Below are 13,716 nucleotides of genomic sequence, written 5' to 3'. Positions count from 1 at the left end.
CCCCCGCCTCGGAGGCGACGCGGCCCTGGGCCCGGCACCCACGCCGCCCTTCGCTTCTTTCAAGTCTGGGAGTTGCTCGCCCCGGCTGGTGGGGCTCCGTGGACGGAGCGTCGGCCCGCAGGCGGGTCCCGGGTTCGGTTCCGGTCAGGGCACACGCGGGGTTGCGGGCTCGATCCCCAGAAGGGGGCGCGCAGGAGGCAGCCGATCCATGATTCTCTCTCATCATTCATGTTTCTATCCTCTCCCTTCCTCCCTGAAATCAATAAAAAAAAATTTTTTTTGATAAAATCTAGTAACTGCTTGATGTAAGCAGCAGTCGTGTCCCCAAAGCTCCTTTGATTCTGGGGGGAGAAATGGGTCAGGAATGTCACACAACCGATTTGAAACGCAGGAAACGAGGTTAACAAGTAACTAGTTTCTGAAGTTCTTCGTTCTAACAGGCCCTGGACACGCTCCCTCCACCCTCAGAACCGACCGCCTCTGCCTGAAGACCCATTCCTGCCGGAGGCTTGAGGTCGCATGGAGGCCACTGCCCCCTTGAGCTGCGTGAGCATAAGGGGCCTGGCAGAGGCAGGAGATGAGAGAGACTTGCTCCTTTATAAACCAGTAGTTGAACTAGGAGCCCACCCTTAGGGGCTGCAGCTCGCTGAGCAAGGAGCAAAAGACAGAAGCCCCTCCATCATGGAGCTTACGTGCAATCTAGCTGGGGACAAATGAGGTCTTGGGCTCCCAGAAAGAGAACGTTTTTCTTTTGAATACGTATGTTTTATTGATTTCAGAGAGGGAGAGAGAGAGAAACCTCAATGATGGGAGAGAATCATGGATCGGCCGCCTCCTGCACGGCCCCCACTGGGGATTAAGCCCAAAACCTGGGCTTGTGCCCTTGACTGGAATCGAACCCGGGACCCTTCAGTGCGCGGGCCGACGCTCTATCCACTGAGCCCAGCCGGCCAGGGAGAGAGAAAGGTTTTGAGGGCACCTGGCGTCTCTACTTGGGTGTCTCGCAGGCATCTTCAATTCCACAGTCATTTCCTGGGGGACCCAGCCCCCCAGCATCTCCAGCCTGGCGCCTGGCAAAACAGACCTTCAGAAAACACTGGTCGGTGACCAGACGCTCCGCATCATGGTGACTAGCACCGCTGCCTCTCAGCTGGCACAAGGCAACGCTCCCTTCCCGTGGCCTCACACATCATTCCCTCCCAACTCCTCTACCTTCACCTTCTTAATGCACCTCTGGAATCCGACCTCTCTGCATCATCTCTGCCATCTTCCTGATCTAAGGTACCACCGCCCTCCCCGGACAACAGTCTAGGACAGTGATGGCGAACCCATGACATGCGTGTCAGAGGTGACACGCGAACTCATTTTTTTGGTTGATTTTTCTTTGTTAAATGGCATTTAAATATATAAAGTAAATATCAAAAATATAAATCTTTGTTTTACTATGGTTGCAAATATCAAAAAATTTCTATATGTGACACGGCACCAGAGTGAAGTTAGGGTTTTCAAAATGCTGAGCTCAGAAGGTTCGCATCACTGGTCTAGGATGTTGTCTTCCCAGTTCCAATCTGACTCCCTACAGGTCAGACTTCACAGCACAGCCAGCGTGGTCTGTTCAACACGCAGACGGGCTGCGTCTCACACTGATGCGCGTGAGCACCCCTCCCGAAAGCCCTTTGATGATTCCCACGGTTTCCAGTGGGAAGACCAGAACCCTTCCTGTGGCCTGACAGGCCCAGCGCGGTCTGTCCCTTTCCCACTTCCTCCTCGGGTCAGCCACACTGACCTTCCTTTATTCCTTGAGTTCTCCCTGCTTCTTTGCGACACAGAAACTGGGCATTGCTCTCCTAATCTCCTGTGAGCTCCACGGGCATCAGGACAATCGCTTTGCTCACCATCCCATTGTGCCTTCAGGGTCTGACCCAGGCCTGGCCTATTGTAGCTGCTCAGTACGGCTGCGTCACAGATCATTGAGTTCTGACCTGCGAGATCTTCACAGCGCCTTTCAGCCTTTAGATGAGACTTAACATTGGGTGGGTGATGGGGGGAGGGTGGCGGCCTCTGTTAGTTCATAGGGATCATTTCTGAGTTTGAGTCACATTCCTAGGTTGGAAAATACCTGTATCTCTTACTAGATCTTTCTCTACTGTGCTTTCGAGAGTGATTCTTTCCAGCATTGTCTGGCAGAAGTGGGACAATGCTGGGAACTGTTTCTTACAGGTGTTCATAGCGCCCCCAGAGCAGATGGGGTGTCCAAAAGTCCTGCAGGGAGAAACAGAGAGAGTGCTGCAGTCCAAGATAATTTTGAAATAGAGTTACTTCAGGCCCAATACAAAGAACTTAAAGAGAAGGTAAGTGACTTCACCTTTGGTTTCTGCAGCTAATCCGTCACTTGTGCATGCATGGTGCAGTAACATATAAAAGTTTTTTTTTTAAAATATATAAAAGTTTTAAAATGAGTCCAGAAGTCACCCCATAAATGGGGGAAGGCTGGGAAAAGAAAGCCAGAACATTGAGGCCGAAAGAGACTCAATCCTGATATTCCTAACGGACCAGGCAAGAAAGGAAACTATACACCAGACCCCCAGAGATGCAGGCTTCCTGTTGTAGCGCAGACAGTTCACAGCAGGTGTCACCTAAGGGACACATCGTAGTGGTGGCTGTTCTCAGTAGCAGTTTTGCAAAAAAAGCAGATACCCTTCCTGAGACCAACCTGGTCCCTAGGGAACCAGGCCGTGATGCGGAACCTTAGTTCTGTGAAGCGTGAGGCTCACTGGGTTCCCAGCGTCTGCGTGCGTGAGGGACAAGTGTGTGTAAGCCGCCTTGCTGAGCGTCAGCCAGTCAGTGAGCTGGCCTAGCGAACTCCAGTGGCGTCTGGGGGGGCAGGTACTGTGAGCGCTCACTGTTCTGTGGGACCCGTTTCACACGCGCTTTCTCCACCTCCCAGCCGCATGTTGACGTAAGTACATGTGTAATTTTCCCTGACGAACTTTTCACAAGGTCGGTTTGGCATTTCCAGATGAAGGCAATGGAAGAAGAAGTTCTCATTAAAAACGGAGAAATTAAAATTTTGCGGGACTCACTGCATCAGACAGAATCCGTTTTGGAGGAACAGAGAAGATCGCATTTCCTGCTGGAGCAGGAGAAAGCGCAGGCTCTGAGCGACAGGGAGAAGGAGTTCTCCAAAAAGGTGACCGCGCTTTTGTGTTTTCGTTTCGGACCCCCGCTCGGCCGCTGGCTGGGTTCCTTTAGAAGCAGCGGCCAGAGTTCCTGTGAACCTTCAGGAAGATGCCAGCAGTTTGTTCAGTACTTTCCGTCACCAGCGAATGCGGGTCCTGTTCTCCAGGCTCTGCGCGTGGCGGGGAAGGGCGTATGCACTGCTCTGCTGTGGTAGTTGGTCTTGGCAGGAAGAAATCACTAGCTTAGACTCCAGAAACAGGTTTAACGAGGGGAACTCAGCCGATCTAGTCACTCCAAAAGGAAAGGGGTCGGCTTCCTGGCTAAGTCTGGGGGAAGCGGTGTGCGGGGCCCGAGTGGCTCAAGCCTGGCCAGGCCCGTCTTGAACCGCTGCTGCAGCCAGGCTCCGTCCTCGGGTGCAGGGTGCTCTCTGCAAGCGCCTGGCTCCTCCTCCAGCTGTAAAATTCTGGGGAAGCTTTAACATCTAAGCTCTGTCTGACCTGAGCCAGCGCCTGTCCCTGAAGCAGTCACTGTCACCACAGGCAGTGGCTCTCCTTCAGATCACATGGTCAGAGGTGGGGGTGCCTGCTTCTCGGGGGGGTGCTGTTCTGCAAAGAAGAAGAGTAGGTGTTCAGTGGATGCCACCCTTCCCCTCAGCATTCCCGAGCCGTCACTTCATTCAGCAAACTTAGCAAACTTGAAAGCAGCAGCAGCACCACAGCAGTGGCTGCCTTTCCATCCACATGATGAAGAGCAAGGGCTTAGCATCAGACCAACCAGCGTTAGAGTCCAGCTTCCTCACACCAGTGGTGAGCTCGGCAGTGCCCTGAGCTCTGGGCCGCACATCCCTGATCTGTCCAGGAAGTGACCAGGAGGGTCGGTGAGACCAGACGTTCTGCACTGGCTGCCTGGAGCGAGCCTGGCACGGAGCGTGCTCGGGAGGGACAGCGGCTATGGTGGCTGCAGGCCCCGAGGCCAGAGCAGCAGGTCTCGGCACACGCGTGGGTTTTAGTGAAACTTCCAGGTGCTCTGCCCTGGCTTCCCAGAAGGCCTGGGATTGTGCGCCACCCTCACTGAAAGGTCACATGGGCTGTGGATAGGGCCCTTGTCAAGCTCTGTGCTGGGCATGTGGCCGGCATTCTTATTTGATCCCCCACCATGAAGACAGGTATTTCTGGAGGACCGTGCTGTCTTTCAGAGAGAAGGCTAAGCCTGATGCTTCAGGGCGTTACGTCACAGCAGGCTTTCACCCTTTTTTTTTTTTTTTTTTTAGCACATTTTCGTTCTCATCCTCACTGTTGTTCGCCATTAGCTGGGGATCTGGAAGTCGGTGGTATCTTTGCATGTGACGAACATGTGACGAAGTCTGTTTCTTCCCTTCCAGCTCCAGTCGCTGCAGTCCGAGCTCCAGTTTAAAGATGCGGAGATGAATGAATTAAGGACAAAGCTTCAGTGCAGTGAACGAGCACATAAGCCAGCTGTTCCCTCCACGTCCCACGGCAGGTGAGGGTGCTGCTGGAGGGAGAACCAGCGTTGCGTGTGTAGTAGGAGGTCTGAGGACAGTGTCAGGCTAGTCCTGCCTGCAGTTAGACTCTGCACGTGGCCCTTGGTCCTCTCTGCTGAAGGCTCAGAGGTGGTTTGGATGAGGCTGGGATGGTTGGGGGCGTTACAGCATCAAACCCCACACTCTAGACCTGCTTCCATGTGTAGGACTTGGTGACACACCTCCTGGGCTGGAAAAGGCCAGCGAGGTCATCTCCAAACTTCTGGGGTCGTCAGTCTTCACTTGTGTGTCGTTTGTCTTAAATAACTGATTTTGCCCCAAGCGTACATGGGGCATTTCCCTCACTCGCTGCCCTGGGTCTTGGTCCAGCAGCCCCGCTCTTGCTGCAGGTGTGATGAGCCTGTTGGTGCCCTGTGTCCACTCCCTGCCTGCCAGGAAGGCGGGACAGTGTCGGTGTCAGCCTTGAAATTGGCACAGTGCGGCTCAGGGCGCCTTTTCTGGTGGTGAGCTGAGCGTCTGCAGCCTTGGCCCTTCACGGGCCGGGTGTGCAATTGCATCTTGCCTTGTGTCGTCCAGGTAAGAGGAGAGCGGAGGGGACCCGTCCGCACCCTTCACACAGAAGGGCCTTGGCTGGCCCATCAGAGGGTGAGACGGCCTCGAACACAGAGACCATGGCCGGCTCCCTTTCAAGCTGCAGGACGCAACACGCCATTTTTTCTTAATTTAAAATTTTTTAAATCTTTTTTTACTTTTCAATTACAGTTGACATTCAATATTATATTAGTTTCAGGTGACAACACACCTTCTAATTGACCCTCTTTCTACTGAAAATCTTTGACTTCAGTCCCTATTAAAAAAGCGGTCATCCCACATGAAAACATGTTTTGATAGAATTATGGCCAGTATTTTGGGGGGATTAGAAGAATATGGAAATAAATGAAAGTTTTTTTTTCAACACTTTGGATTAAAATGCCATGAATTTTTTTCTGCTTTGCATGTTTATTACTGCATTGCTAAGTCTTATTACATTTCTTTTTTTTTATTATTTGATGGGGAAACATTGGTTGGTCACATTATGTAAGTTTCAGGTGTACAGCTTCCTAACACATCTGTCTGCTCATTGTGTGCTCACCACCCAGAGTCAGGTCTCCATCACCTTCCATGTGACCCCTCTACCCTCTGTGTGTTCCCCCGCCCCCCGCCCTCTGGCGACCACCGTGATGTCTGCCTATGAGTGTGTTGTTTGTTTGTTCATTTGTTGTTTTCTGTCCCACATGTGAGTGAAGTCATGGTTCTCGTCCTTTTCTGTCTTAGTTCACTTAGCACAATGCTCTCAAGACCCATCCATGTGAAATGGCAGTGGTTCATGTGTCTTTATGAAAATGCCTCGGCTGTTACGTGCCGACCTGACACAGAGTGACAGACGTGTGCAGATAGATCCCATGAAAAGTTCAAAGCCTGTTAGAAGTTTATAACCAGGTATTTGAAGTGTTTTTAGCAGAACCATTACTTTGCATTCATAGTTAACTTTTTCTAGTCCTAGGAAAAGCCCTTCTGTGGCTCTAAAGCCAGAAGCGTGTTCTCCACAATTTGGAAAACCGTCTTTCCCTACAAAGGAGTCTTTTAATGCGAACATGTCCGTCCCCCACCCTCGCCACCCAGAGCCAGGGTGCAAGTCGCTGGCGGGCCCAGAGGGTGAGTCAGTCTGTCCATGCCTATTGCTGTGTAACCGGCCGCCCAGACTTGTGGCTTCAAACGAGTCTTTACTGTCTCCTGGTCTCTGTGGGCCAGCAGTTCCAACAGGGCCCATGGCGATGGCTCGTCCTGCAGGGGCTCGGACCCCAGCAGTTCCGACAGGGCCCATGGCGATGGCTCGTCCTGCAGGGGCTGGGACCCAGCAGTTCCGACAGGGCCCATGGCGATGGCTCGTCCTGCAGGGGCTGGGACCCAGCAGTTCCGACAGGGCCCATGGCGATGGCTCGTCCTGCAGGGGCTAGGGCCCCAGCAGTTCCGACAGGGCCCATGGCGATGGCTCGTCCTGCAGGGGCTGGACCCAGCAGGGTGTCTAGGGCCCAGTCACGGGGCTGGCAATGGAATTCCTCTCCACTGGTGGGCGCCTCCACAGGCTCTGGCTGATCTCATCACCTGCTGACTGGCTTTCACTAGAGCTAGCAAACCCAGAGAGAGGGGGCGAGCCACGTTGGGGGCGGGGGAGCCAAGCGGGGGGCGGGGGGAGCCAGGTGGGGGCTGTCCTACTTGTGGCCTCGCTGCGGGAGCTGTAGCGGCGCTTCTGCACGTTCTGTTTGTTGGAAGCACATCGCTGAGTCTGGGCCACGTGAAGGGGAAGGAAGCTCGGGGGCACCTTTGAAGGGAACAGTGCCCAAGTGCTGTCAGGCGCATTTTAGGACCCCTGGCAGCATCAGAACCTGCCAGAAACACAGCTAGTAGCAGGGCCCTGTGTTCCTCTCCTGCCCAGCCTCCACTTGTCCTGCCCAGGCCGGACCGAGGGACACCCCTGCTGTCCAGAGACAGACAGTCCAGCAGCAGGAGGGCTCCACTGAGACTGCGCTGTGCCAGCTCAGCTTACCCTCCGATGCCTGCCCCTCCCCTGCCACTCGCAGCCCTTTCCAACCTCTGGCCGTCGCCCACCTCTGAGAACCTCAGCCACTCACTCCTGGAGTCCAGGGGCAGCGTGGGGTGGGGTGACAAGCAGGCAGTGGAGCCCACAGCCTGGCCAGGAGGCCCCATCACACTGCTGACCGGCTTGTGTGATTTAAGCAAGTTCCTTACCGTCGTCCCCAGTTGTCCTCTATGTGAAACAGCTGATGGCAACACCTGGTAGGGTCGCGGGAAACCAGTGAGCTAACGTGCAAAGCTCTCAGAACATCACAGCGCATGGACAGGAGTGGCTGCTGCTTCTGGGTCGCTGCTCGCTGGCAGGTGGGCGAACAGCTGCCGTTCCTTTTCCTTTTCTCATGGTTCCTGTTTCACACGAGGAGGACGAGAGGCACGAGGGTTCTTGAGTGGCTTTGGCCGGAAGTGGAAGACTGTGTTCTAAGCCGTTGTATTTAGCGTGGCTGATAGGCTGTGCTTTTGTGCTCAAGTTTTGATTCACATTTTATCTGATTTCAGAAAATAAGACCCACAGTCTGGGAGGTGACCCCACAAAGCAAGAAGAGTCCCAAAAAAGTCTTGTTGGCAGCCTGATGCAGAGATCAAACCCTCAAGGTACCAGAACCCTGGCTGCTGCAGGAGGCCTGCTGGCTCCCCTGTGCTCTGCAGGCTGCGCATCCTCAGCCAGGCCAGGAGGGGCCATGGTTCCTCGCCCCGGCAGCCGCGCCCCAGGCAGTCCTTCCGAGGGTCCGGGGAGGCGTGGTCGTGACTCAGCAGAGACTGGAGAATGGCAGGGCCCCCGGCAGGCGTGTCCCAGAGCCCTCCGCACCAGGGGCCCCAGTGGGCTGAGTGGCGCCCCGGGAACCTCCGTTTCCTTCTGAGGACACAGAAAGGCCTCCCGTGTGAGCACCTGCGAGCGTCGCCTTGTCTTCTGCAGGTTCCATTTTGATCAGCCTTCTCCTGAAGCAGCCGTTGACCCCGGGGTCACCCCTCGGCCTGTGCCACCTCCTGAGCTGTGGTTCTGAGGCTCCCACCAGCACCCTGCTGCAGCCCTGGGGCTTGGCAGGTAAGCATGACTCCTACAGAGCTTGTCTAGAAAGAAGTTTCCAGAACTTTCTGGGACTTGGCCAGCCTGGGAGGCCTGTGGCCGGACAGGGCAGCTAGAGAATTTGGGGGGCAAGTTGTCTGGGGCCTTGACCGTATCCCCATCTCACGTGTGCCTTTCCTTTTGTGTCTGTCGCTAGCGCCGGGGCTGGGATTTCAGGCCTGAGGACCACAGGCTCTCGCGATGGGCCGTTTCCCCTCGCGGCCCTACGAGAAGCACAGGACCTGGCCCTGACGGGACTGAACCTGATCGCCCGGGAGGAGGACCCCTGTGCCGGGGCCCCAGCGGAGGGGGGCCCAGGGGCCTTCCCGCTCTGCCCGCTCCCCGGTGCCGCGCACCTGCTCCCCCTGGTGCAGTTCTTCGTGGGCTCACACTGCCAGGCGCTGCAGGACTCCGCGGCAGCCAGGAGGAGCGGCGCTCCGGGGGGCTCGCCCTCAGGCTCCTCCCGCGGGAGCACCGGGGCGGAGGCCGGCGCCGAGGACTCCCTCTGCAGCCTGGAGAGCTGCTGCGTGGCCTCGCTGGGCGTCCTCCAGCACCTGGTGTGCCACAGCGGGGCCGTGGTCCGCCGCCTGCTGTCCGGAGCAGGGGCAGGAAGCCAGAGCCCGCTTCCCCCTGGGGACGCCACCTCGGCCGCGGGGGGCCTTGCCGGGGACCAAGGCCAGCACCCCCTGCTGGAGGCGCTGCTCCGCCTGTTAGCGTTCTCTTCCGCAGCCACAGGCCACCCTCCAGCCAGCCTCCTCAGCCAGTGCCTTAAGGTGCTGGTGAAATTAGCGGAAAACTCTGCCTTTGAGCTCTTGCCCAGGTACCATGCGCCTGCGAGCGGTTGTGTCTTCCCTGACCTTGAGGGTTATCCTGTGGCCCTCGGGCTTGGCTCATATCTTGACTTGTCTGCTGCTCAGTTCTAGGCCTTGTTCAGGGAGTTCTGAAGTGATGGGGGTGGGACTAGTATTGGGAGAACCAAGGAGGTGGTTGGTTTGGGTGAATGCTGCCGCTGTGCAGCAGGTCAGCAAAGGACACGTGCTAAATGGAGGCTGTCAGCAGCGGCGGAGGAGTGTCCTGCCCCCGGACGGGCAGCGGCTGGGCCAAGAGGCCTTTGAACCCGGACATGGATCAGGCGGACCACAGGTCACAACCACATCTAAGGGTCCCCAAGGAAGCAGTGGGTGCAGGGGGTCTGCCCATCACTGTTGTGCCCGCCTCCTGCATGAGCCACGGGCTACCTGCTCTGGGGTCTGTGGGAAGCGATGGACAGTGAACCCAGCTCACGAGCACTGTGGTCCTCAGTTCCTAGCGTGGGTCCCGGAGCCTCACGCCTGGGGGCACCTGCACACCACGCAGCCTGTGCCCCCGTCCAGTCTCTCACACACACACACACACACACACACACCCCGCTGCTGCCCCAGACGCTGCTCGCACTGGGCGGCTGCTGCCGCGTCAGCTTCTCCCTGCGCTCAGCTCCTGTGTCTCAGCACTTCAGGTCCTGGTTCCCACCGGACGGTGTTCTGGCTGGTCTGGTCCATCCCTGAGGGGGTGCCCAGGGCTGGCAGGACTGCAGTGCGTGTGGGCAGCTGGTGGGCACAGGGCTCACCCAGCTGCCAGGCAGCCCAGCTCAGGGGCTGGCTGGTGGTTTCGTGTTTGTTAGATGACGACACCAGGGCCCACGTCTTACCATTTCTCTCGACAAACTCCGTCCTCCATTCCTCTCAGCTTGTCCGTAGGACAGCAAACCTCAGTCCTTAGGGCTTCCCACAGCCCAGCCCCCGGCGCTCAGTACTGCTGAGTGACTAGGCCTGTGTGGAGGCGGAAACGGGCCCGAGACCTCAGGGGCAGGGTGCTGGGTGGGTTCCCAGCAGTGCGTCTCCAGCCTTTGCTCTCGGTCACTGACACTGCCTCCCGCTCGGAGCTTCTCCGAATTCCTTCGCTTGCAGGCGGAGCCACCACCGCTCCCACTTGATCTTGGCGTAAAAGCCAGGACGGTGCCACCAGGGAGGGTGCCATGGCTCTAACGCAGTACGCGATGCTGAGGGGCCGCGGCCTCATTCAGGGCCCCGTGCCCACCGGGCTTGAGGGCACATCACCCTCAGGCGCTGGGAGCAGTAGGTCCAGGGCTCCTCCCGGGCCTTGGGGCGAATAGCCCTCACCCCACCTCCAGCCGGAGCGGGCCTGGGTGCTGTCTGCAGGACACACTGTTGTACGTAAAGACGGGCTTTCCGTGCAGCTGGTTTCAGGGCCTCAGCGGACAAGTTAGGGCCACTTCCCACAGCCAGGTTCAAGCCCAGGGTCCCTGGCAACAGAACATTTGGCTTCCCCGCCCACCACGCAGGATTTGCTCTAAGAGTTTGGCGGGAATAGTGAGACCTGCGTCCTGGTGCATTCTGGGAAAGGCCAACCCCCGATGCTGTGGCTCAGAGGCTGCGGGTGCGTGGAGGGGGCACGTGAGGACGGCCTCCACCCCGAGCTGTGCAGGTGGACACAGCAAATGGCTGTCTCGGGACTTGGTTCCTTGGTAACAGCGGTGCCTTAGGCCTGGCACCGGGGAGGCCTGTGCCCAGAACCACCCCCCCCCACCCCGTGCACACCTCTCACACTGACAAGGGCGAGGGTGGTCCTTGTTGGGGGGGGGGGGGGGGAGGCATGAGACCCAACCAGAGCCCAGTCCACGCTCGTCACCTCTGGAGCCGGGCCAGGCCTGGGTGTGGGCCAGGGCGTTTTCCTCACCCGAGTTCACATCTGCCCCCCACTTGGGAGCCGAGGCCGGAAAGAGCTCGGTCCAGTGGGCCAGGCCCACGGAGGCAGCCTCTTCCTGGTGGCACTGAGCGGCAAGGCTGCATCAGCCACAGCGGCCCAGCGAGGGGCCGTCCGTGCCCACTCGTTCACGTACAGGAGGTGGTCGGCCTCCCTCTGAGTCAGGCCTTCTGCACGGCCTGCGTGGGCTTCCTGTTCCCTCGGGTGGAAAGTGGAGGCGGGTCGTGGGGTCGGGTGAGGTGCCAACCTCGGGGCCTGCCTTTCAGGTTCCAGTGTGTGTTCCCGCTGCTGCCACGGTGCCTCCGCCCAGATGTCGCCCTGCCCAGCGTGCTGCTGGCGGTGGAGCTCCTGGCCCTCCTGGCCGACCACCAGGCGCTGGCACCTCAGCTCTGCTCCCGCTCGGGTAAGGTGGGCAGAGGGGGCGCAGGGGCAGGCTGGGCTCCGAGGGCTCCTGCAGCTCGTGGGGGCCCCTGAGCGAGAGGTGGACACCTTTCCAGAAGGGTGCCTCCTGCTGCTGCTGTACATGTACATCACCTCCAGGCCCGACAGCGCGGCCACGGACACGCAGTGGCTCCACCTGGAGCAAGAGGTAACGCCACGCCCTCCCTGCCAGCCTCGCTCCCTCCGCCCGCTGGGGAGCTTTAGTTAACTTGGTAGCAGGTTAATGTGGCCGCTAACAGGGTAGATGACCACACAGATGCGAGGAGGTGGAGCCCGGGGGCCTGGGACTGGGTGGAGTTGCCCGATAACTGACCCTGCCTGGGCTCAGGCCTGGGCTGGAGGCATGCGGGTTGGTGGTGGGACACAGATGTTGGTCCTGAGCTGGTCTGGGAAGGCCACACCCCACCGGGTCCTGGACGCCGTTCGTGCAGGCAGGCAGTCAGGGCTCTGAAGCGGAGAGGCTCGCTGAGCCCAGGTCTCGTCCGGCACGTCTGCTCTTGCTCTAGGCCGTGTGGCTCCTGGCTAAGCTGGGCGTACAGAGCCCCGTGTCCCCGGTCACTGGCTCCAGCTGCCAGTGCAACGCGGAGGTGAGAGCCCAGGCGGGCGGCGGGTCCGTGGGCGGGTGAGCAGCATGTACAAGGACCCCTTCCTGCCTCACCCTCGTGCCACCACTCGGGGCTGAGCAGGCTGTTGGGGTGCAGGAGCCGCAAGACCTGACCTCGGCCTGCACCCCAGGTGGTCCGGGTGCTCACGGTGGTGCTGCACAGACAGTGGCTGACGGTGCGGAGGGCAGGGAGGGCCCCGAGGACGGCGCAGCAGAGGCGCACCGTGCGGTGTCTGCGGGACGGGGCGCTGCTGCTGCACAGCCTGTCCCAGCAGGACAAGCTCTTCGCCGTGCACTGCGTGGGGGTCCTGCACCAGTACGACCAGGCGGTGCCCGGGGTCAGCGCGCTCATCCGCAGTCTCCCCGACGTGACCCACTGCGAAGGTGAGCAGGTGGCGGGAGGGGGGACACCCTGCAGGTCCTCCCTGGAGTGCAGGCACAAGTCGGGTTTCCTGGCCTGTGGCCCTCCGTGCACAGCCTTCGCCAGCACCGGGCTGCCTGTGGCTCCTGTCGGTCGGCCTGGCAGAGCCACGGGTTTCCCAGAAACATCCCTGTCTGATTGCCTGGTGTCACTTTGCTCCAGTAGCTGAGGGAGGAGGCCTGGGCTGGCGGGGACGGGGCAGTCCTGCGAGGGGGAGGGGAGGCGGGCTCCGGCACTTCCTCTTGTTTTGGCGCAGAGGCTGCCCTGGATGACCTCTGCGCGGCGGAGCCCGACGCGGACGACCCCGACATGGACTGCGGCTGAGGTCTGAGCGTCGCGCCCGCGGCTTCCTCCCGGGCTGATTAAAGCCGTGCCGCTGAGAACTGCTGCCTTGTGTGTTGCCTGAGTCTGGTCTGTGTTGGCGAGGGGGAGGGATGGAGCCGCTACACCAGGGAAGGCTGGATCCTTCTTCCGGCCGCTGCAGGAGCCGTCCCTATGGCAACAGCCTGCCTGGAGGAAGGCGCCCTGCCCTGCCTGTGGAATTGTCCTGAGTCATGGCTTTGGGCTGAGGCCATGGGAAGAAACCATTGTACAGCAAGGAAGGAGGCAGCCCTGGGGAAGCGGGCTCAGGGCTGGGTGCCCAGTGCCAGGGCAGGGGCTGCTGGCAGGCTGAAGTCCCGGTGGGCCTTCCCCATGGCCTGGCGCCACTGCCCGTCCTCCTGTCCTGCTCTCACGGGTGGGAGGGCCGGGTGCAGGGTGCGGGCCAGCAGGCACAGCTAGAGATCTGAGGCCTTTAGGGAGTCACGGGGGCGGGGAGGGTCTGGGAGGCATGGGTGTTGGCAAGAGAGGAACCAGGCAGGCTGACTAGCAGGGCGGGCCCAGTCACACCGCAGCTGTAGGCGGGCTCCGGCTAAGTTTCACTTCCCGCCTCTGGGGCCAGCAGCGAGAGCCGTGTGCCGTGTGCCGGAGTCATTGCCACCCACCTGTCTGCCTGCCGCTTGGTAAGTGAGGACCCTGGGGTTGGGCAGGGTGGGAAGGCCAAGGGCTCCGCCCCCGCCCCCCCGCCCCCCCCCCACTAAGTGGGTGCTAAGGGGAGAAATCAAACC

At 59.2% G+C, this 13,716-nt stretch overlaps 1 protein-coding gene across 1 annotated transcript; it reads left to right on the top strand.

Moving 5' to 3' along the window:
• The first annotated feature begins 1,503 nt into the window (after nucleotides 1-1,503).
• On the top strand, nucleotides 1,504-12,997 carry ATRIP (ATR interacting protein). Its single transcript, XM_006108602.3, has 13 exons — nucleotides 1,504-1,652; nucleotides 2,221-2,351; nucleotides 3,020-3,190; nucleotides 4,562-4,680; nucleotides 6,219-6,376; nucleotides 7,814-7,909; nucleotides 8,232-8,364; nucleotides 8,539-9,201; nucleotides 11,411-11,547; nucleotides 11,642-11,733; nucleotides 12,092-12,172; nucleotides 12,321-12,573; nucleotides 12,867-12,997. The coding sequence occupies exons 1-13, from the start codon at nucleotides 1,511-1,513 to the stop codon at nucleotides 12,932-12,934; spliced, it is 2,244 nt and encodes a 747-aa protein (XP_006108664.2). The 5' UTR covers nucleotides 1,504-1,510; the 3' UTR covers nucleotides 12,935-12,997.
• The last annotated feature ends 719 nt before the right edge of the window (nucleotides 12,998-13,716 follow it).

The sequence above is a fragment of the Myotis lucifugus genome, unplaced genomic scaffold (assembly GCF_000147115.1).
Source record: "Myotis lucifugus unplaced genomic scaffold, Myoluc2.0 scaffold_2773, whole genome shotgun sequence".
NCBI lineage: Eukaryota > Metazoa > Chordata > Mammalia > Chiroptera > Vespertilionidae > Myotis > Myotis lucifugus.
Note: the sequence above shows the minus strand (reverse complement) of the source record. Positions and strands in the feature narration are given on the sequence as shown.

Excerpts from the sequence above, each read along its gene's own strand:
- ATRIP (XM_006108602.3), top strand. The coding sequence starts at position 1,511 with ATGCTGAGCTCAGAAGGTTCGCATCACTGGTCTAGGATGTTGTCTTCC. Across the intron at positions 8,365-8,538 it reads CCCTGGGGCTTGGCAGGTAA|CGCCGGGGCTGGGATTTCAG; the intron begins GCATGACTCCTA and ends GTCTGTCGCTAG. Across the intron at positions 9,202-11,410 it reads GCCTTTGAGCTCTTGCCCAG|GTTCCAGTGTGTGTTCCCGC; the intron begins GTACCATGCGCC and ends CCTGCCTTTCAG.